Source organism: Dunckerocampus dactyliophorus, chromosome 3 (assembly GCF_027744805.1).
Source record: "Dunckerocampus dactyliophorus isolate RoL2022-P2 chromosome 3, RoL_Ddac_1.1, whole genome shotgun sequence".
NCBI classification, from domain to species: domain Eukaryota; kingdom Metazoa; phylum Chordata; class Actinopteri; order Syngnathiformes; family Syngnathidae; genus Dunckerocampus; species Dunckerocampus dactyliophorus.
The window spans coordinates 6,674,710-6,699,378 of record NC_072821.1 but is presented as its reverse complement, the minus strand read 5'-3'; the positions used below and the strand labels follow the sequence as shown (position 1 = coordinate 6,699,378).

The 24,669-nt window shown below is 40.4% G+C and overlaps 1 protein-coding gene across 1 annotated transcript; it reads right to left on the bottom strand.

Annotated features, from left to right (window-relative positions):
• Nucleotides 1-3,944: 3,944 nt before the first annotated feature.
• On the bottom strand, nt 3,945-7,277 carry serf2b (small EDRK-rich factor 2b). The gene is made up of 3 exons (XM_054770217.1): nt 7,156-7,277; nt 6,343-6,451; nt 3,945-4,338 (listed from the first exon to the last, which is right to left on the bottom strand). The coding sequence occupies exons 1-3, from the start codon at nt 7,160-7,162 to the stop codon at nt 4,263-4,265; spliced, it is 192 nt and encodes a 63-aa protein (XP_054626192.1). The 5' UTR covers nt 7,163-7,277; the 3' UTR covers nt 3,945-4,262.
• Nucleotides 7,278-24,669: the final 17,392 nt, after the last annotated feature.

Genomic DNA, 24,669 nt, shown 5'->3' with positions numbered 1-24,669 from the left:
CACTGATGACTTTTCCCCCATAATGCTTTACTGCCTACGTACATACACAATCCTCCAGGCTGGTGGTTGTTGATCAAGCATATGAAAGCAGGAATGCTATCTAGCAAGGGGAAAAAATATAAAGTAAAATAGCACCAGAACAGCTAGTTAGCTTAGCAATGCTAAGATGACGCTTTGTTTTTGTTGTGTTTTTAGCTTGGGTCGTGGTTTATTTGTCTCGTAGATTCTTAGCAAGTTACATTGAGGAACATCACACGTCCGAAAATGAGGAGGAAGAAGCAGATCCTATTTAAATGTGCCGCTAGCCGTTCACAATTGGGTTACTCGTAGGGCAAGCTAAGTTATCTGCTAGCATATTGACAACAAATGATCTCAGTTGTTCAACAATCCCGATACCGAGTCTAGCAGAGGAGTTGTCCAAAAAAAAGTGTGTGTTTTTCGTGTGTTTGGGTGAGACACACGTTAACCTTAAGCTAAGCTAACTGCTAACAGTTACACCTGCAAGCGCAACAACTCATGTAATTGTTGAAGCTCACAATCTCGATATTGAGTCCAGTAAAAAGTATGTAAAAAATTTTTTTTAAATGTATACAGTCGTCCCTCGCCATTTTGCGCTTCAAATTTTGCGGCTTCATCCTATCACGGTTTTTTGGATATTCATTAATAAATCATTGCTGTTCCGTGGTTGACTACGGCCTATTAATATATTAATAGTAAAAAAGCATTGATATTTAAGCAAATGTTATGTACTTTGTTGCCTAAATTAAGCATTTTCAAGCATAAAAATGATTAAATGAACTAAAATATGCATTCAAAGACACTGTGGTGATGTGTAGTATTCTACACTGGTCACTAGGGGTCAGTAATGTTACATTGACAAGACAATATCCACCGCAGGAAGGACCACAAATAACAAAGGAACAACAAGAAACTCTTCCAATGTGAACACGTGTGAGTCTGTGTTATGTTTTATTTTAATTATTTTTAAAATGATATCTTACTATATTGTGTAATACGAGTGTGTAAAGGTGACTATAGGGGTGTTATTTCATGTCTAGAGGGCTCTAATAATGTTTAAAGCTGTATTTGGAAGGTTATAAAGAGGTCTTTTATTCCCTAATTGGCGGAAATTCACTTATCACGGTCTGGTTTGGAACCGATTAACCGCCATAAAGGAGCGATGACTGTATTAATTTTGCTTATGTGCGTTTAGGTGAGTTGCACGTTATTTACCGAATTAGATTTAAAAACAATACATTGTTACGCTGGTTAGCGTTTCTCGCCAACCCAGTAAAAATGGACTTGCCTGCCATTGTGGGTACACGAACCACAATTTGGGTAACCCCGTTAATGTGGGGACTGTACTATGTCATCTCAAAAAAGAACACCCTGCTTTCATATGCTTGATAACGTCATTAAACGGATGAAATACCTTCAGCTATCATGTCGTTCTGCCTTGTTAGCCATGCCGTACTACCCAGCAGTGACACTGCCGCCAAAAAGTCTGAAAAAAAGCACGATTGCGGCGAATATGTTCACGAATATAACATTACCCCGTAACACTGAGAGCTGCTCAAAGTGACATTTGACTATTGGACCTTAATTACCACTCATGCCAACATGCTGTGTTGTATTTACTGTACATGACCAACTTTTCATCAAAAAGCAATCCTTTCATTTTAAGTAGCTCCTCAACATATTGTACTGGACATGAATGTAGCCACCTGGGTCGCCCCCAACCCGCACCCCACACACATGACTAGCACAATAGAACTAACAACATTCATGACACAGTGCTGCTGTCACCCTCATCCAACTAAACACCATAGTTGACTGAATAACAAAAGTAGACAAATGTGGTCTTGCCTGCATGATTCCCCTCTGTTTTTTATTATTATTATTATTATTTGTCGTGTAAATAATTGTGAACTGTATATTTTTTTGTATTATGGAGATGAATTGTGACTGTTGTTTTTATTATATTGTACATAAAAAGCACTTTATTTTAAAGTTTTTAAGATAAATGATTAAAATAAATGTTTTTGACAAGACGTGTGTGTGTGTGTGTGTGTGTGTGGTTTTGGTTTTTTACTTGCCCACTACGATTTTTTTTTCTTTATTTATTTGATATTTATGGGCAAGTAATCATATTATGTTTGCATGTGATTTATTTTTTCAGGCATTCGACAGTAAAAAGCACACAATTCATCATAGGAATCAGCCATGTGTGAGCTTTAAGACGTTCTGCACCATTGAACAAGCGTTAAGCAGAGGAAAGGCTCTTTTTTTGCCACGTCCTTCTCTGATTGTGCATTCATGTAAATGTGCTATAGGTTCGTACGAACTTTATTTTCCCCAAATGAAATAATTGGAATAGAATTACACTGCCACATATAAGCAAAATGGTACTTATTATACAGTACAGTATACAAGTATGTAGCACATGGTTCTTCGACTAAACAAACTACGGTCTTTGCTGCCCCCTGGTGGTGAGCTACCACATTCAGTTTCTCAGTAACTTCAAACTTGCAGGACATGTTTTGGGATGAATATGAGTGTCCAAAATCGAAATCTAATTGGCCTCACTTCAAAACTAACTGTTTTTCTCAGTTGGAATAATGGAACTATAAATAACCCGTTCCGGGGTCAAACTGTGGCCATCAGAAAACCTTTACTAACTTCTACAAGCAAGCAGTGTCTGTCAGATGTTAACTTTTTTAACTGGCAATACAAGTGTCAAGTTAGTCACTATGTGATTAAATTAAAATTAAGCAAAACTACTTAATTAAGACACCTGACAGGCATGGCAAATGGAGAGAGAGAACCGGAAACAGTTTTATTATGTGTTGCTCCGAATAATGTTACAGTCGTTGCTCGTTTATAGCGGTTAATTGGTTCCAGACCCTACCACATAAATTAATTTCCGCGATATACGATTCAATGTTACTAAATGGAATATTTTCGTAGATCAGGGGTCACCAATGGTTTTCCTTGTGAGAGCTACTTTTACAAAATGAAAATGGCCAAGAGCTACTCCTTTTTGTAACATTTATTTTCAGAGCTTATTTTAAACCCAAGCAAAGCGAATATGCTCGCTTTACCAGAACATTAACAAAATGCTGGTGTCCACAAGTCATATTTTGTATTTCAGAATGCATTTCTTTCTACTGTTCTTTCATTATTAACTGAAAACCTGAATGAAAAGCAGGCTTGCGGGCACCTCATGTGGTCGTGGGCCCTGTCATAGAGCAAAGAAACCCTACTTATGACTTTCTAAATACAGTTTTAATATTATTAGAGCCCTGTAGACATGACATAACACGCCTTACCTTTACACTCCTTTTATTCATTGTTTACATCATATTGTGCCACTAATGCTGCAGGGACTCGAGACGGCCGCTAGCTATCAAGCTAGCGAGCTTACGAGTTAGGCTCGAATTTATTTCTTCAAAAAAATTTGAAACCAACCTTATCACTTCCATACGGAATGGGAGACATTTTTCTTCACTCATGTTTGATATGCCAAGGCTGGCTTCATGACTTCATGCAGCGTTAAGGTCATGTAATGTCTCGTCAGTGATGTCATTACTGCCGCCTAGTGACCAGAATGCTAATCGAACCACAATATTACGAGAGACGACTGTATATTAAGAATCACAAAAGAAAAATGTGTGGATTAATTAATTAGTTGTATTACTCATTGTACTGAGCAGCAATACCCTTTCCTGTCAGTTAAATTCCATTTCTGGTTCTATGGTTATCACAGTCCTCTATGGTGACCTCACAAAAAAATCCAAAGAAAAAGGAATCACTGTGCACAAGTCCCATGAGATTTTTCCTTAATGTCCGAGCCATGTTTATTCTTTGGCAAAAGGTCATAAAAAGTACTTTTCGACAGAAATGTGTGCCTCTAGTGGCAGAGGTGAGAAAGACCCAGGCAAGAGTGACCTACAAAGATTTACACTTTATTTGAAACCATCATCAGGAGACATACTTTGTACAAGAAAAAGAAACCACAACAGTTACGTAGATGCTTGGTGTGGACAACAGTTCATCTTTCTCCTGCTGCTAAAAACCACAGACGCTCCTCTGCACGCATGCAGCGTTTTCCGAATTTCCTCGAGACAATTTCACAGGAGAAAAAGATTCTATTGCCGTTTTGCCATAAGGGGAGAATGTAGGATCCATTTGAATGAATGTCGAGTCTGGATAATCAGGAAGAGGAGGTTGAGACGGAAGAATTCATCTCTTGACTCGGATCTTCACTTGGACTTTGGGTTTGCTTTGCCTCCGTCGCCGTCCGCCTTCTTCTGCTTTTGCTGCATTATTTCAGCATCCCTGCAACACAGAGACATGAGACATGAAAATACGCTTATCTGTCAACGGCACTTCACAAGGAGCTGGTTTTGTGAACATAGGCCAATATGAAGCTGGACTATCCGCCAAACTGTTGCCAATGTCCGACGCCTTTCCAACGTTACTTGGTCGTGTTGAAGAGTCGCAACAGCAAGCTGTAAGTAACACTTTATCAGTGTCCTAACTGTTTATTTTGTGTAAGTAATCGCACAAAAGGGGTTCCGCAGCCATCCAGAAGTCATCGGGAGCGCTTGGAAGTGTGACCAATCACAGCGGAGTGGGCTCGGCGGGAGGCGTACCTGGAGGAGGGCCGGGGGAGGAGTAAATTACACGGACCGTTTGGGCGGGAGGCAGGAAACACTGCAGAAAGGAGGTACAGAGTCTGGAAAATCTAGAAAGCTTTCTGTGCGGGTTATCGTGTCCAGCTGCTACATAAGAGTCCAGAACTCAATACAAAGGCCCGAAAATTAGTATATTGGGTCCCCTTTAAGTTCCTTTGCTTTGGCACAACTGGAAGAGGTGGGCCAGGGCACGGCATGATTGCATGCACGCGAGCAACATAGACAAGTCATAGAATGACTGTAATGCGATCGCTCCGCGGCGGTTCTTTATAATAACCAACACAATCCATAACAGAAATACCATACTGACCCGAATCACACTAGTATTCTTGACATGGGCAGCACAGCAAAGATATATGCATAAAGTAAGGGCATGATTAGGCAGCTTTTGTGATGTTATGTCAATATTCCGAAACAAAATGCTGTCTGCTGGGTTGAATACCAGCTCAGATTTCACAAAAAGCATCTAAAACGCACTTTTAAAGAGCGCCATTACCACAAAGCACACAGAACAGCTTGAAAAATCACAGCAAAAAGCATGCAGAAATTACAAATATTGAAGTGAAAATGCATCAGAAGCACTGTCTCTCTGCTACGCTCCCAGAATGCATATTCGGGTCTACGGTGAATTAAAAAAAAAGAAAAAAAAAGACTCAAAATAATCCAAAAGACAAAATCCACAGCATGCTCACTCGTGTGGGTAATAAAGACATGTCATTTGATTAATGCCGTTGCTCCCCTTACCAGTTATAAATGACAGCCACCACCTTTCACAACAGAAATAGTCAGGACAAGACTGGAAGCAATCCGCAAAGTCAGAGATATTGCAGTCATACAGCAGCGTAGAATTGATGGGACAAGCAAGCGGGCTGAATCACGACACGTCAGTGAATAGCGCCCAAGGTTAGCATGGTACGAATGGCCTAGTGCAGGGGTAGGGAACCTATGGCTCGGGAGCCAGATGTGGCTCTTTTGATGCCTGCATCTGGCTCTCAAACATGTCTTAACACGATAAAAATGTATTTTTGGTTTTTTGTTCGCTGACCTTTTATTGTACATTACAGAAATCACAGTGTTAAAAATAACACTCAAAATATAAAACTTTGTTATGCATTTTAGTCCATCAATCCATTTTCTACCACAATGCGGGTGGCCAGAGCCAGTGCCAGCTGTCCTTCCAATATTTTCCGGGTCAAACACCAAAATTCGATTATCACTGGATAATGCGGTAGCCTATTCGCGGTAGCCTATTCGCATGAACTTCCCTTCCTTAAATCAAATAGTCAGATCGCTAATTCTGGAAAAAGAAAAAGATACGGAGTACGGTGCAAAAGCACGCAGCACCAGAAGTCGCATTAATGGTAAGAAGTAATTGATTTATTATTGGATAGCTTCAGTGTAACAATGTTAATAAAAAGAATAACTTTAGAGGTCCTCCTTAAAAATGCCCACATTTACTTGTATTCAATGTTAAAAAATATTATATGGCTCTCAAGGAAATCCATTTTAAAATATGTGGCTTTTATGGCTCTCTTAGCCAAAAAGGTTCCCGACCCCTGGCCTAGTGCAACGACGCCCTTAGTTAACCGAACGCCTGCATTGTTGCGATAACTGCATAATAATCTTAATGCCAACTGCCTCTTACCTCTGCTTCCGAGCAGCAGCCGACAGCCCGTCATCGCCTCGCTTCCCTTTGCCGCTCTCATTCGCCTTCTTGGCATTCTTTTGGCGTGCAAGCTCACGTTGGTTTCCCCCTTTGAGGTCAGCCAAAACACAACACAGTGTTTCTTAAATATGAAGGAAGAGCCACATCTTAAGAGCTTTATACCTTCTATCAACATGACTAAAGAGTTAAGGGGGAATTTCATATGGCTTCAAGACAACTAATAATAAAAATAACATTTAGTTAAAAAAAAATCGTGCAGGGTATAAAAGCAGCCGACGTGGCAGGGGGGCGCTGTGGAGCAGCATTCGAACAACAACAAGAGCAAGACAAGCACCAATACAACAAGTCAGCTAAATATCATCATACTTACTTAAATTGTGATAAATTACACATTTAACCCCACATATGTTTGCCAAAACACTTCGACAATCACCAAAATGACTCCTAACAAGATGGAACGTTTGTGTGAGTGTTTGTGTTGTACGACGTCTGTTTCAGTAGGCCCAACAATGGACACAAGAACCAATATTCAAACATATTAACGGCAACTATGTGTTCTGAAGCATCTTGTTTAATGTTAACTGTCTTTAAAGGAGAAAACGCGAAAGTTGTGTGCGCTTTTTATTTAATTCTAAAGCCCGGAGAGTAGACGTGACGTCTCGTTCCAGCAATTAGACGGCGTCCAAACTAGCTCACGCGAGCGACAGTAACAACGAGCACATACTGTCATGCAATTGTTGTGAAGTACATACAGCATTTCCTTACGGTAAATTTATATATGTCGATACCCACTGGTCATTTTAGTATTCGACTCCTCTTTCGACCCAAATCCACAAAAAAGCTCAGCCGAAAAGGCCAAAGTCTCCCTCTGCGTCGCTCCGGTCGCTCTTTTTCGTCTGCTTTGGTTTGCTATGTTGTGCGCATGCGCGTACTCGCTGGACTACAACGTGCCGGTGTTCATTCGCAGAACTGGGACCCAGAAATATAAAGATGCATTTTGATTTTGCATTCAAGTGAAATCAGTGTGCCACAATAAGTTTTGGGTCCGAAAATACGTTAATTTTTTAATTCAATTTATTATTTTTTATTGAACATTTTTCATTATTTGCAATGTAAAGCAGTTGACGTTCTACTTGCCTATACAGTACAGAATATTTTTATATTCCATTTTGCAGCGTTCCTTTCCTTTTTCCAGCCATCTTATGAATGACATTGAAAGAAGCGTTTTTTCATCTTGGCATGTGTTTTTGCATCTTGATGCATTTGTTTTGCACGACCAGATTTATACTGTAGTATGAAGTGCTCATGTCCACCACAGAGGCGCCATAGTAAAAAATAAAAATAAAAACGTTGACAGATGTGGCCAGCAGAGGGCAGCAATAGCCAGCAATGAAAAGTAAGGAAGCATTACTTTTACTAGTGTGTGTGTGTTTTAGCTCATTCAAAAAGTTAGATGGGCATGGAAACATTTTGTAAATAGCAATTTAAACTAAAAATAAAAAGTGTGGCATAGTTTGTACAATTGCACTCAAAATATTAGACCCTAATTCAGTAACTAACAAACCAATAATGGCCATCTGTTGGGTGTTAAATATTTTCGAGTGCAACTGTGTTTATATTGAAATGAAAAATTACTTTGCAGGGGTCCTGTTGACACTAATTTTTGGCATCTAATCAGATTGTTTAAAAAATATCATCATGCTTGAGGTTAAGAATATGTTGACTTAGTCTGACATAAAACACCAAATGAGGGAACCAGTGTCAAACGTGTGTTCTCGTTCTCGTTCAGAAAAAAAATGTCTCGCGATAATAAATAAAAAAATAATATAATCACACAATAAATGAAAATGAACTTGATCATTTGCTGGCTTCCATGTGCATGTGTGTCTGTTTTCCTCGTCTTTTGCCTCCAAACAAGCTCACTCTGTGCATTGGTTCAGCACCTACATGCTGAACCTTTTGTCAGCCGGCGGGGCCACTAGCATACACTCAGCACAAAGAGTAGAGTCTCGTGAGGATCAATATCCAGTAACATAATAGAAATTAGGAGGGGAAAAGATGCTTGCAAAGCCAAGTGCCAAAGCCCCCGTGTGGGAATATTAATGAGCAAGGTGAGCCCATCTACGAGCCAGTATGCAGAATTTATTCAAAAGTGGTAGCAACATAAAAGGCAACAAAACGAACTCAAACAAATCCACCCGACCCAGTTTTCTCATCTGGGGGAAAAAAAAATGCACATTGAGATGTACAGCCTTCGTTCTTACAGTCAACACTCACCGACACGTTTGGTCAGCAAAGTAAATACGAACGGAACAGCACAAAATGGTGTGCGTTCACACAGAAAGTGATTGCAAAAGAAATAGTTCTCTTTAGTACAGTTGAAAAGCCAGCATTTCAAGAAATGCTGCAAATGTTTTATAGAAAGTACGAATTGCCTGAAAATACATGTCACAAATGACAATTCCACAACTTTACAGAATGAAAGCTAACATATTAATAGAAATATAGCATTACTATGATATATTATTATTTAGTGTTATATATTATCATAACAGCGGTTTATTTGGTCTCAAAAAATGTTAATCATAATATTGTTTAGCATCAATTTGTGGGACAATAAACAGCATTGTTTTGTGACTCGTTTAAAAAGTTTGTTTCTCCAGTCATATTTTTTTATTGTACTTTCCTTAAAATGAATGTTAAAATCTTGTCTTGCCTCGTTCATGTGGACCCAGTCTTGTGTATCGTGTCGTCTTGTGAGTTGGTGTCTTCTGACACCCCTACTTTTCAGTAGCCACCTCCTATTGGCCTTAGCGCAGTGGTTCTCAATTATTTTCTGTAATGCCCGCACTGGGGCACAGAAATTCAGCTGCATTAGTTGAAGCACCCCCTGCTGGCCGTGAAATGAATATAGATTTTAAGTACAGTACAGTAGTCTAGTCGCCCCCTGCTGGCCGTAGACAGAATGCAGATTCCAAGTGTTTGTTTCTCCTTTAGCAATGACAGGCTTTTCCCGCATCTTTTATACAGTCTTTTTCTGGCTATACAAAACTACAATGGATACGTAGCTGCACATTAACTTTGTTTTTACTCGATGTACTCTAAGGCATTTTAGCAAACGCTGACCACTGTGAGACACGGGAAAGGCAAAATGGTCTATTTTGCATTTGGGTTGCTTGCTTATTGGAAAACCCCCCAAAAATGTTGTGCTTTTGAGTCACCACATGGTGCAGAAAGTTCTGTCCTTTTAGTGAAGACAACAGAGTAATTAAAGGTTGAGACAGGATCAGAGAGGTTTTTGCGTGCTGGAGCATGAAGAATTTAGCAGCATGTAGCGGAGCATGTCAAACACTGTGGTCAGTTTATTAGGCTTCTGGCGACACAGCATGTCTGCCTTGGTCTTGTTTTTCCCTCCCCTTCACAGCTGCTCGCAACTCCAGCTACATGCTTTAACCAAACTATATTTGTCTCCTGGTGCTATGAGCACCACCTGCTCATTTTGACTGTGTAGACTCCCTCAAGCTTCTATTGTGTCCTTCACTGCTGCTGTGCAGTGCATGCCTCATCACCTCCTTGTGATGAATGCCACATCTTTGAGTTTAATCAAAGGCACATTCCATCTTCATAAGAAGTAAGAGGCGCAAAAGTGGGTTGATTGCCGGCAAGTAATCAGAAAAAAACATATTTTTCCTTGGTTAAAGAGCAATTCTAAATACACAAGAGAAAATAAAACATTTGGTTGATTTTTTTTTAGATAATCAACTGTTTTATTTCTTAAATTCACAATGATCATTGGAACAAACTGTATTTTCTTGGGTCTGATGGACTACATGATGGTGCTTTTGGAGATGAATTTATCCATCCCAGACTAACTATTTACTGGAAAAGGAGACAAGTAATAATTACTTTACTAAGAAATTACTAAGACTGAATTACATGTTACATTATGTTGATGGCTGTGCATTTATAATTCCTCAACTTAAAACGACTGTCTAGAAATAAGACAATTATTGTTTATCAGTGAGTTTTTGCAGTGTTCAAAGTAAATTGAAGACACCTTCTGGAGTGGAACACATCACTCTCAACTCTACTGTATGTGTGTGAGACACGCACTTCCTTGTTCCATTACATAGTATTGTCTGCTAGAAATGAGCAGCTACTGATTAGTGAACTAAAATGTGTAATTTTATTTTCCATCTTCAACATTTATTGATATCTAGTCAATGTTTTTTGTCACGAGTGGCCAAGGCCAGTGTACAGGATCCCAGAATGCAGAGGCAAGGCAGTCCTTAAACACAAAATGTCCCACAAGTAGAAAAAAATACAAAAACACACTAGTACAACCAAAAACACCGGGCCAAGCCACGGGTAAAAAAATAATACAAAACGCAAGACGCTGCTAGGCACGGGGATAGCAGGGGGAAAACCAGAAAGATAACAATAAAAATTTTCACCATGGGTCCAAATGGTGTCTTATGCTTCTACAGCATTTGGACGAGTGAGTCTATGAGCATGTCAGCAAGCTGTGGTGTGAAGATACACGCATACACTCTCCACTAAATGCACCAATGCTGATTATGAAGTGGTGTGAGCACTGATGTGTGGTAGCAGGACGTTTGCTTCATTCTTTTATGTCTCATTTCACCGCTGTCATCCATCACGCTGCCACAGTGCTGCCGGCTGTCGTCAGTGATGGATGGGAGGAGCTGATCCCCGCTCATGTGTCCCACCCCCACCCACCCGGTGTCCTCGTTTTTGACGCAAGCCAGGGACATTGTTTGTGTTGCTAACTCCTGCAACGTGATGATATGCTCACTTTCTGGCAATGTTGTCGTGGTTTAATGGTTGGTCGACATTCTGCCTCGTTTCTGCAGTTGGAGTTATATTTCCTTTATTTCCAATACGCATGTTATTAGGGATGTCCCGATCCACGTTTTTGGCTTCCGATACGATTTTTTCTTTTAATAGTCTTGCCGATCTGATGTAGTACCGATACTTTTTAAATAACAAGCTTTTGTTACAAACATGAATTGAATATGGTTATGAAAATATCTCTTCAAAGCATTCAACATAATGCAACCAAAGTATTGCTGAATTCATTTTTTATTACACAGCATGACCAACAATATTGTTTGGCTTCTGTAACAAACCTCTGTGAGTCAGGTCCCTACTCCAGTAAAAGTCCATCCAATAACAGATAAAATTGGATATGCAAAATACTTTTAGGGCAGGACTAATCACTTGACATGGTTATAGATCAATTTCTGCTGTGATTTAGAATATGACATTTTTTTACTGTCTTCACTGCAATAGTAATTTATCGACTGTCCCTAGTATAAACAACCAGCAGTGACAGTGGCACTTCCCGTGAGAGCCCCCCGCGCCATGACACAGCAGTCCGGGCACAGTGAGGGGGAACTACCGGTGTAGCTACGGAGCCGAATATCCAACGTCCAACGTGAAACTAACTACACCACGGACATGTTTGCACGGTGGTGTTGCGTTTTCTTCTTCTTGCGGGTGGAGGGAGTCGAGTAGCAACCAGCATGTTGGAGTGTGGCCCAGAGTTATGAACGTTACTCGGCAACCTGATCGGACTGATCTTGTGGCGGAAGCCACGGATATTAAGAATCTTCAAAATACAGCGGATCGGCAGCCGATCTCAATCCTGCAGATCGGATCCGGACATCCCTGCGTGTTATATTTAATACAGAGGACTGCTGTCTGGCGTACAGTAAACACTGCAATTAAAGTCTCTATTCAATTAACCACAGAGTCTCCATAGTCGTCAAAATAAATAAATAAATAAATAAACTCTGGTATCTAATTAGCACCAGGTAACATCCTGATGTAGTTTTTTAAATTAACTCCACAAGATGGCAGTAGCTGCATTTTAAGTATCATGAGTGGTCAACATCTATTTATCCACCTCTACATGTGCTTTAAAATGCCGGTTGCACTACCCATGTGTGCTATACATGCAATACTGTTGTTTACAATGAGCTCCTATTAATGCTGACTAAGCAGTTTGCTCCTTACTGCTATTACAACACTGGTTCTGGTGCTGCTGTGTTGCACAATACACATGTTTATAAATGACCATGTGATCAAAAAGAGCTATGTTTTCATTTCCATTTGTTTCCACTCCGAGTACCTATAGGGATACAGATAATTACAGATAGTGATGTCCTCCCTCATCCCTACCTGAATGTAGAGTAGTGCTGTATAGATATATAGATATATAGATAATCCAATGATACATTTGTGAAAGTTTGCAAACAAGCGTTGAACATTCATCCAGCATGTAGCTCTTCATGTCACTGGGGCCTTTGTTGTCATCACTTTTGAACAACATCCTGTACGAAGTTGTCATTGTGTAAAGGAGCATGAAAAGTGGGTTAATGTGTTCCAGGTAATAGGTCGTGTTAGCGAGTTGCGTTGGATTTGACAAAGCATCATGTAATGCGATCATCCAATCCACTCTGAGATCGAAAGATACTAGATGCACTGAGCTTTATTGGATTAAGAATGTTAGGTTTGGTAGCAATGTCGGGAAAGAACAGATTCACACAAAATTGACCTTCTCCAAATAGCAGGGGTATTGTTCCACCTTTTTAGCCGCGCTCTAACCGCCCGAGGCATCCACTTTGTCAAAAGTTATTTCAGGACAAAAGAAGACTCGCAAGTGTCATAGTAATACTTCCTGTACTGCAGATGTTCCACTGGATAACCTGCGGTCTTGGAAGTGAAAGGTCAGTGGAGCAGGGGTGGGGATGAGGCTGGATTGAATGTCGCAACTGTTTGTCATGCTTGGCTCCATCATTTAAAACGGTTACCCCTGGAGACCTCTGCTGAAATGTGTCCCATTTTTATCTGCACACTATTGAGCTCACATAATACAATGTTATACAACATCTCAAACCTGACAGTTATGTTTGAGTACTGTCCATCCATCCAGCCATCCATCTTCTTTCGCTTATCCGAGGTCGGGTCGCGAGGGCAGCAGCCTAAGCAGGGAAGCCCAGACTGCTCTCTCCCCAGCTACTTCATCCAGCTCCTCCCGGCGGATCCCGAGGCGTTCCCAGGCCATATGAGAGACATAGTCTCTCCAATGTGTCCTGAGTCTTCCCCGATGCCTCCTACCGGTCAGACGTGCCCTGAACACCTCCCCAGGGAGGCGTCCTGGGGGCATTCTGACCAGATGCCCAAGCCACCTCATCTGGCTCCTCTCAATGTTTGAGCACTGTTTTGTTTTTTTGTTTTTTTATGTTTTTGTGTGTGGTATTTTTGCAGGAAGCACCTAATTGGCCCCACCCTCTTTGGAGCATATAAATGTATGCAGGTGTGCTTTGCTCTCACTCTGCTCCCTGCTCTGCTCGTGCTGCCCTCATCCGCTACAGACTCGTCTCCACCTCCTCCTCGTGCTGCAGGGCCACTCAGCTGCTTCTTGCTGGCGTAACGCTGAGCAGTAGCCTGGGTTCTTTCCTAGTAGCCTTTAGTTTCTTGTTTGTCCTGGTGTGACTGGCTGTCCTGTTTTCAGGTTTGGTTTGTTTAGGGTTTTTGTTGTGTTTTTTGCCTTGGTAGCAGTCAAGTGACAGGACGACGGCCCTGTATAGGGTTGGCCTGTTCACCTCACTGTCTTTTTGTTTGTTTGGGCCAGCGCATGAGGATCTTTTCTTTGGACACAGGAGGGGTTTTTTTTAATCTTTTTTTTTTTTAGTTTCCATGCTAGTTTCTATAGTTACCATTATGCTTTTGGTCATATGTTAATAAATATACACTATCCTAATCTATTAAATATAAATAATAATAAATAACATAGCACTGCAGGCTGCACGGTGGTCTAGTGGTTAGCATGTTGGCCACACAGTCACAGTCTGGAGATCGGGAAGACCTGGGTTCAATTCTCCCTTGGGTATTTCTGTGTGCATGTTCTCCCCGTGCGTGGGTTTCCTCCAGATACTCCGTTTTCCTCCAACATTTATTGGAGACTCTAAATTAAAGTATGAACGTGAGTGTGAATGGTTGTTTGTCTATATGTGCTGACGACCAGTCCAGGGTGTACCCCGCCTGTCAGGCTCCAGCATGCCCCCGTGACCCGCGAGGAGAAGCGGCATAGAAGATGGATGGATGGAATATAGCACTGCGATTCGCTGGCGAGCAGTCCAGGGTGTACCCCGCCACTCACCCGAAGTTAGCTGGGATAGGCATAGAAAATGGTTGGATGGATGGACTAAATAATACATAATAATAAACAAACAAAGTTTGAGGAGATACTGTATATTTCTACAAATGGAATGTCCTTTCAGGTTAAAATGATGGCTTATGTGTTGCACACGCTGTCCTCCACTGTGTACGTACATCCTCAAGTCGCCTTGACAGCCCCGAAATGAATGAGCGTACCACGTCTTCTCTAAATGCAACAGGCTCTTGTTAAAAACTCCTCCAAAGAGCTCCATCTTTGTATCAAGTTCTAAAGTGCAAATAAAGCCTGCAGATGAACCCCAGGAGTCTTTCTCTTCAGGACTTAAACACACTGAGAGAACGTGCAGTGTCATTATGAGACTGAAATTAAATCCTGACATGATCCAGATCATGTGTGTGAGTTGCCAAATGGTTGCCAGGGCAACACCCATTTCTCATCTAATGCAGATGCACTATCGAAAGTGTCCTTACCGCCTCCATCACTGTTTGGTACGGTAACTGTACAACACGTGATAGGAAGGCACTCCAGCGGGTGATCAAGACCTCACAGAACATTGTTGGGGCAGCCCTCCCCTCACTGCAAGACATTTATAAATCTAGAGTCCTACGCAGAACACACAACCTCATCAAGGACAGCACACATCCACAACACTCATTATTCACACTCCTACCGTCAGGCAGACGCTACAGGAGTTTGAAGTCCAGGACCACAAGGCTGGCAAACAGCTTTTACCCACAGGCCATCAGGCTTCTCAACGAAGCACTCGCACACGCCGCACGCAACACACGCACACACTCATAGCACTTTATTTATTTACTTATTTATTTATTTGTATTATTTGCTTGTATTAATGTCTCTTCTGTTGTTGTTGCTTAATTTATTGGTATATATGTTTATGTGTTTATGTTTCTTATGTTCTTATTCTTTCTTGTGTTTCCTTTCTTTTCTTGGGAGTATGAACAGAATAAGATTTTCATTGCATGGTATAACTGCTGTTTTACCATGCACATGACAATAAAACTCTTGAATCTTGAATCTTGAATCTTGAATATATGGAAGGCTTTCGGGGTAACAATGCTGACTTTCCAACAATTTAATTAAATGTTGTTTTTTTTTAAATAAAGGAGTTTGATGTTACAAATGTATTTATGTTTTCCACTTGTCCTCTCTGTGTCTTCAGGCTTCCTCGTGTTTCCTGGCTGACTCATCGTATTACAGTTACAGTTTGCAACTAATTATGTGACATTATCGCATTTCAGCAATACTGTAGTGATAAGAAATACTATATGATATCACATATGCAGGAACTACTTTTCCTTCCACCTCTCATTGCAAATATTAGATGAGTATAATAATACAAGGTCAGAGTTGGTAAACAATCTATTTTCTATATTGCTTGTCCTAATTAGGGTTGCGGGTAGGCTGGAGCCTATCCCGGCTGACTTCGGGCGAGGAGCACATTGGTCTTGTTGCCAGCCAATGGCAGGGCACATATAGACAACAACCATCTACAGTCGCATTCACACCTACGGACAATTCACCGAACGTGCCTGTTTTTGGGATGTGTGAGGAAGCCGGAGTAAACCCAAACACGCAGGGGAGAACACGCCACACAGAGATCCCCAAATGGAGAGTCGAACCCTCGACCTCCTGACTTCCAGGCCAACCTGCTAACCATGTTGCGTATCAAGTTGGTAAACAATATAGACCAAATATACTTAAATATAGCTGGATACTTGTTGCCAAAGTATTATTTGTTTTGTGTATTTGCATAATTTATCGCTATAAATAAGCATCTATTTTAGCTTGAAATACATTTTACAATGCATTTAGCTTAAAATACATACATTTTTTATTAGACAACTGATATTGGTACTGTGTTATTTAAGTCCCTGACATGTTGCTTTGCCAAAGTACAGTAATTCCTCTCCACTTCCCACTTTGAATTTTGCAGCTTCACTTCATCACGTTTATTCAAATATTCTGATCTTTACAAGATCTCGTGAGACTAAAATGTGACAAGATAATGAATGAATGAATTAATCACACAAAAAATTTTAATCAAGTTGATCATTTTGCCCGCCTCAATATATTGCCATGTGCATGTGTGTCTGTTTTCCTCGTCTCAGTTTACTCTGTGCATTGGTATCAGCAGCTTGGAGCATGTGTCCTACAGAACAACAGCATGAATGGAGTGAGCCCTTTTGTCAGTATACAGTCTCTTTGTCTCGGTGGGTGAAGGCGGGGCCGGTAGCATACACACAGAGTGCAGAAGAGTGTAACGAAGAAGAAATGAAATTAATAGATTGCAATATATTATCTTATATTTTTTCCTTGTACTTTTCTTAAAAGTAATCTTAAAATCGTCTTGTTCTCGTAGACCCAGTTTCATGTATTGTTCGTCTCGCGAGCCGAGCGTTTCGCAACACCCCTAATATGTTGTATAGTACACTGGGCGTTAGGTGTCCGTATCGTCGGAACAACAGGCTTTTATTGCAGGTATGAATTATCTCACAGGCACAATAATCCCAAAAAGGAGCTACTGTTTCATACATAACCCATGACAAGCTAAAACTCAACTCTGAACCTCCTAACCCCAAGCAATGTTTAAGTTTTGTTCGTAAGGCTCTAGAGCAGAACTTATGTAACATATTCTCCTCTCCGATGGCCAAAGCTCAGTAAATAAATGTCCAACATGAATCCTCAGACGTTCCCAACAGAGTGACACTATAAGTAGCATCCCAGATGTGGGAGGCCTCCACCATGGCAACCGCTGTCAATTAGCAGAGTAGCAGGGACACATGGGAAGCCCTCATCCATCAGGAGACGTCGCCAGGATGAGCACAACACAGACTAGATCAGTAGTTTTTAGAATTCTCAGTCGGCTTGCTCTGTGGAGTGACAACTATCCGCGGTAAGTTTTCCCTGAGAGGACAGCAGTGAAGGAGACAAATATTATGAAGGGTGGAATATTCTGGTCACAGTTCCCTTGGCTCTTCAACCATAAAAGATAGTGTGGGCTGGAGATAATCATATGTTTAACACATATCTGCTGTTTTAAATTTGACATTCTTTGCAAATAACATCCCACATAAGCACAAAACACGAATTGCAATCTGCTAGAAGACATGAACATAAACGTCTGAACATGTTGAATAGGATGTTCCATGTTCTGTTTACATTGTACAAATACAGCAAATCTGGATCAAAGACGGAAATTATTATAATTATGAATACATACAAATAAATTTTATATAGCACCATAATATAATATATATTGTATAATAAAATATTAATTCATTCATTTTCTATGCCACTTGTCCTCTAGGGTTGCGGGGATACGCCGGAGCCTATCCCAGCTGACTTTGGCCGAGAGGCAAGGGTACACCTTGAAACAATACAGTAAGTATAACATGTTTCAAAAAAATATATAGTTCTTATTGCAAAAAAAATATACATAACCCATCTAGTCTATATAAAAAATATAATTTTTTTTTTTTTTTTATTCATATATTTAAAAAATATATATATAGGCCTATATTAAAAAATATAGGCTGCGATATTTAATACAACATCCATAAATAGAATGTAAAATAAAGTAAAAACTTTTAAAATTTCAACAAAAATGTTCATGGAACCAATCTACCAATCCTAAAAATTGTAAACAACATTGACACATCAAACATGGAAAGGAACGGGATGTTTTACGTAATTAAAGGTGGTAAAAATGTTCAGTGTAGAACTGCACTGTTCTCACACTGTCATGTCCCACGTTAAAACAGGGGCTCCCCGCAGCGGATCACGATTTGTTTTTGGTGTTTTTTTCCCCTCTGAAAATAGGCCGTTTTTTTCCACAGAAAACACCTCATTCCATTAAACCCTCAATTTTTACATGTTTATGTCTTTATGCTTCACGGATAATGCTTTTTCCTGATGCTTTGAGAGTTTGCACTTTCCTCTGCGGTCCTTGAATGCACCATAGTGGTGTGCTGAGACGCAAGAGTGAAGCCTATATAACTTTCTTGGACGCTGCTACAGCTTAATAAAACTGTTGATCTATCGTCTTACATTGTCATAGATGACTGGTGACTACCTATACATTTCATAATTTCAAATGCATTGAATAAGTGTGTGAGCCATATTTCCGACTTAAACCTGGATTGTGCGTCTATGCATTTCAGTTTTTTACCTTTAGAACAGTGGCAACAGATGGGGAGCATCTAACAGTCACTTGTATTTCAAATGTTGACCCGAAATCGGAGAACATCAACCTAGTTTTGAAGGGGCGTCTTTTTTCATTTTAACTGAGGCACACCTTTGGATACAGCTCTTGCATTGGATCCCATCAGACTGTGTAGCTAATGTTATGTCCAGTGAGTGTATTTTTCAAGCATACCATAATGATGCGGCTGCAGTCGTGGTACTCCAAAGTCACCTACCCTGAATAGGATGACGTCTGTGGCCCACATGAGTCATGCTGACACACTTCAGAGTGACTGGAGGTCCCCCCCTTCATATAAGTTGTGTACGCGGCGGCTCCAATTATCCAGCTGGAAAATGAAGAAGTAAAAAAACCCCATCACAAATAAGACACGAGGCAGCTCTTTTGTGTGCCTTCTCTTGCTGTGATTAATTGGTCGTGATAGATCACTCTTGACGACTCTACTCAGGCTTCAAAAGCATGCCTAGTTTGAGCTCCCAGAATCAGGGCAGAGACTCAACAAAATTGATACCATATGGACAAAAGTATTTGGGCACCTGGCCGTAACACAGACAGGAGGTGAAAATGGAAGAAGACTTTCTTCTGGGAAGACTTTCTACATGTTGTAGGATGAAGAATTTAAGATTCAAGGGGAATGAGACTTGAATGACTGATTGATTAGTAAATGATCGCTGTTTCGTGGTTGACTATTATTAGTCCAAAAAATGCATATTTAAGCAAATGTTACATATTCTTGGCCTATATTAAGCATTTTCAATCATAAACATATTCAAAATTAACTAAAATACAAATACAGTTTAAGGCAATATAAAGACATTTACGAACTATAATATACATGGCCACGAAGTGTAACACGCACCACTTGATCGCCAACCACAACCACATTATTTGTCTCGCACACAGTCAGGAGCGGGCCACACGGTGGTCTAGTGGTTAGCACGTTGGCCAATACAGGAACAGCCTGGAGATCGGGAAGACCTGGGTTCGATTCTCCCCTGGAGTTTGCATGTTCACCCCGTGTGCGCGTGGGTTTTCTCCTCCCACATTCCAAAAACATGCATGTCAGGTAAATTGGCGACTCTAAATTGTCCATAGGCATGAATGTGAGTGTGCGCCCCTCTCGCCCAAAGTCAACTGTGATAGGTTCCAGCATTCCGCCGCAACTCTAATGAGGATAAGCGGCATAGAAGATGGATGGATGGTTACCTTATTTTGTCACATGAGCGTGCGAACATTAGAAACAGCTCTCAGTATGAGGCGGTGCAAGATGCACACCACTGCAAAAACAACTTCAGTAATAAACATGTTTTCATATGGAACTAAATAGCAAGTAAGAGGACAATCTTCCTGCAATGCGTTATTGGTAAACAACAAAACCCAGAAAAGGAATGTTATAGCTAAAAATATCTGAGTCTGAACATACTCTGAATGACACAATCGCCTCCTCGTCCCTTGGCGTAAACGCTTCAGTCGTCTGGTGTCTGACTTTTGGATCACATTTTCAGTGTGCCCCCTGTGGCTAAAAAAAAAAGGACGTGGACTCCTGCTCCCAATTACCAAATCCTCTCCCAGCAGTGGCAGGCACACTTCATTGTTGTCTATTGCATGTTCCATAAAAAGAAAAAAATAACATGCTGTAAAAACGGCAGACATTAGCTGTCCCGCCAGAATGTAACAGAAAATATTATTTGACAAAACACCAACAACAGACATGGAATAACATTTATAGTCTTGTTTAAAAGGGCGGACAGAGCAGCTCTTGTATGGCACGCCTGCGGCCGTGCGTGCAACGAACCGTCACACCTGTAGTCGGTGTCAAAGTGGCTGCTGTAAACGCGCCTGTGATCCCAATAAAACGCCACACGCACCTGGAGCCCACTTAGCCACCGCTGTTTGAAGGCGTGTGTGTGTATTCAGAGAAATGTGTGTCTTTTCATCCAATCAAACAAAAAATAGACTTGAAAGCAAAAAAAATCTTTGCAAACCAGAAAAAAGAAAAATGGATTTGAAATATAAAAAAAAGATTTGCAAACTGAAGATGAGGAACTGATTGTTTTATATATTTCAATTTGGCAAGAAAAACCCTATTCAAAGGTTCGTATTGACGCTGCAATCAAAAGCAACCCTTTGGATTTATTGTTGCACTCTACATCAAATACCACATTAGCCACCAAGCGCAACGCTGGCTACAATAGAGAATGTTAGATAGAAAAAATGTGAATTGCTATACTGCCACCTTGGCACACTTTTTCACAGTCAAACATCTTGTGGGTTTTTGACATTTTATTTCCATTTGCGGGGCAGTATGAAAACAATATGTCCCTCAAAGTTTGCTGAAATACCAAAACACCTGACGCGGCGAATGCCGTCTTTTGGAAATGTGAACAAGCTTACTCCATCTCCTTGAGTGTTGCAGCAAAAGCCTTCAACACAACGAGCGGGCAAAATATAAAAAAATATATAACAAATCACAGACCATAGTGAACGATAAATTTGGGGTTGTAACTTCTGGTGTGAACGTCACTTGCTCCTCCTTGTCCAGTCCGGGAAGAAGTGACAAAAAGCCTAAAAAAATTGTCAATATTTCAACATTTGAGCATACACAGGAACACAGGACACAGGAAATATGCCTTTCAATGTTACAGTGGTGTGAAAAAGTGTTTGCCTCTTCCTGATATCTTTTTTTTTTTTTTTTTGCATGTTTGTCACACTTAAATGTTTCAGATCGTCAGTGACAACACAACTGAACACAAAATGCAGTTTTTAAATGGAATTTTGTATGATTAAGGGAGGAAAAAATATCCAAACCTGCATGGCCCTGTGTGATTGTGATTGTGAAAGTGATTGCCTCCCCTGTTAAAATGTAACTTAACGGAAATGAATTGAGGTCTTTCAGTCTGGAAAATGTTATAAAGCCATTTCTAAAGCTTTGAGACACCACCGAACCACAGTGAGAGCCATTATCCACAAATGGAACAGTGGTGAACCTTCCCAGGTGTGGCCGGCCAACCAAAATACCACAAGAGTGCAGCGACGACTCATCCAAGAAGTCACAAAAGAACCCACAACAACATCCAAAGAACTGCAGGCCTCACTTGCCTCAGTTAAGGTCAGTGTTCATGACTCCACTATAAAAAAGACACGGGGCAAAAACGGCCTGCATGGCAGAGTTCCACGACAAAAACCACTGCTGAACTAACAATTTTGCCAGAAAACATCTTGATGATCCCCAAACCTTTGGGAAAATACTCTGTGGTCTGATGAGACAGTAATATACAATAATAACTTCTTGTAAGGTGTGTGTCCCATTACTCAGAAAAAAAACATCATACCAACAGTAAAATGTAGTGGTGGTAGTGTGATGGTCTGGGGCTGTTTTGCTGCTTCAGAACCTGGAAGACTTGCTGTGATAAATGGAACCATGAATCTGCTGTCTACCAAAAAATCCTGTACGAGAATGTCCGGCCAGCTGCTCGTTACCTCAAGCTGAAATCAACTTGGGTTCAATGCAAAATCACTACTGATGTTTTTTGTGTTGTTTGCCACAACAACAGAAGATAGATGATGATAGACACACTGGCTTCATAGTGACTAATCTACAGTCAACATAACTAGCCGGTAACACACGGCCTTGAAATTCTTCCACTGTGCACAGTGAAGCCTTGACTGTGGTTTCTTGCAGCTACAGTATATCAACATTCCTTGTTTTAACTCCCACTGTGGGCAACAGAGACAGCCTAGTATGTAGATGGTGTTGGTGTGGTATTGGATGGTTTATTTGTTTCAGACATGCTTAACAAGTTCCATTAGGAACATCACCCTTGCACTCTTGTGAAGATGCATTTTAAGTACGTTTGCAAGTTTTTGTTCATTACCACTGCATGTATTTGCCTAATAGAGACAAAGGCCACATGGGGAAGGACTGCACACTGTGAACAAACTGAGCCTTTTTGCAGGCATTGTGGGAGTCAAGCCGTTGACCTCAGGTGTGGAGCATCACTCCCGCGGGAGTTTTATGTGCTTCTGCTGTTTCCCGTGGAACAAATGGCATCTATAAAAAGTCATAGGTTGTGATTTAGTGCACATACATGGTGTAAGGCAGATACTTTTGACCCACTGTAACCCTCCTCCCCCTTCCTGTTACATACTTCCATTCAAGCACTAGCTTAACAATTTAGCTAAATAGGCTTATCCTTGTCAGACTCACCTGCTTTTGCTGCCTCTCGAGCCCTTTCTTTCTAGTTATGCAAACACTGGCATTGCTGCCTTTCCATTCAGTCATGTTTGCAGAGGCCAATGAGACGCCTAAACACAGATAAGAGGTCGACCCCTGGAGCAGGTTCAGCATTTTAGTGGCTCCTGTTTGCTCATTATTGCGTCTCAAGCGATAAGACGTGGACAGACTGTCAAAAATGACAATAACTAAACCCATTAGCTCCTCAAGATAAGCATCTTTTCTGTCACAAGATTATTTATAGATAGGCCTGACCCACAGTTTGCTGCTGTTACATTCTCCTCAGTCTTTAACGCTGATCATTTCTTATCTTTTATGTTGTGCCTTTGTTTTGCAGTCAGGCTAATGGTCAACCCCATGATTTTTAGATTCTCGTTTAATCAATTGTTTATAAAGACATTTTAAAAATAGCTTCAAGCCTTATGATGAGATTGAATTAGGACAGTGAACCTCAACCTAACTGCAGTAAGTACCGCTTATGAATTATTCCAAACGTGTTAATAACGTCATCATAATAACAATCGCGTTAGTATTATCGTTATCATTATTAATGTAAAATGAATAACCCCCTTTACAACCACACCCGTATTGTGATGTTTTCTATCCCTTTATCAGATAACATGCAGGATCATACTATATATATATAGCTTGACTGTATATGTACTAAAGACACACTTTGCCACATACATATTTGGTATTGTTGTTTTCAATTGTAATCTCACTCAGAAACAGAAGCTACATTTGTCAGCATTTTGGTGTTATGTAAGAAGTGTACAGTGAGTTCCACAGAGTAGATGTTGCTGAACACAGCGTTTTGCAAGTTCATGACAGCAGCGAGTGTGGAATGTACCATCTGCAAAGCACAAAACCAAAACAATGAGATGAGTCACTTAATGAAAATTTGCCTTTCAATTAAAAACAAGTTGAAATAAAGTTTGAATCAAAATAGGCTGTGCTTGTTTGTATGTTACCAGCGTAACACAACAACAACTACTACTACGGACATTACTTCAGCATTGTTAAATGTAAGTGTAAAAAAAAGCTTTACGCATACATGTAGTGAATAGTCAAACTTGGAAACAATAAAAAAAATTATTTTATCATCATCATTACCATTTTTCTCTTTTGCTTAACATGACTGATTTAACTTGAATTTAATATATTTACCTATATAGTATAATGGCACTTTATATGATTACAGTAAAGTATTATATAGTGTAAATGAAGGCTTCTCCCCTTAAACTTAATAGATGCCTGGCACTCTCTGCAGTTGACTACCAATGCCATTTTACGTCAAACTGTTCCGGTTGTAAGGTCCGCTGTATTTTTTTTATGTTACTGTGTTTTGTTTATTAATAAACAGGCAATGCCATGCATGGATCATAATCATTTCACAGTGTGCAGGTTGTAAGGTTAGCTAGATGTGCAGTATTTGATAATGTCATTTCATCCTCTTCTTTTAATCCCCAAAGCTAAAAAAAAAACAACCGGAAATAAAAAAAATAAAAATGAGATAGTTATTGAAGTAGTGTGCATGAGAATGAATTGACTGGCCTTGTAAGAAACGCAAGCAAGTAAAGAAGGCCCAAAACCTGGTGCGTGCACCCCAGCTTCGTCATCATAGCCCCGCCCACTTTGTGACGT

Bases quoted from the DNA above. Each gene is read 5' to 3' on its own strand.
- serf2b (XM_054770217.1), bottom strand. The intron at 4,339-6,342 runs GTAAGAGGCAGT...TCTGTGTTGCAG, and splicing joins GCTGCTGCTCGGAAGCAGAG to GGATGCTGAAATAATGCAGC.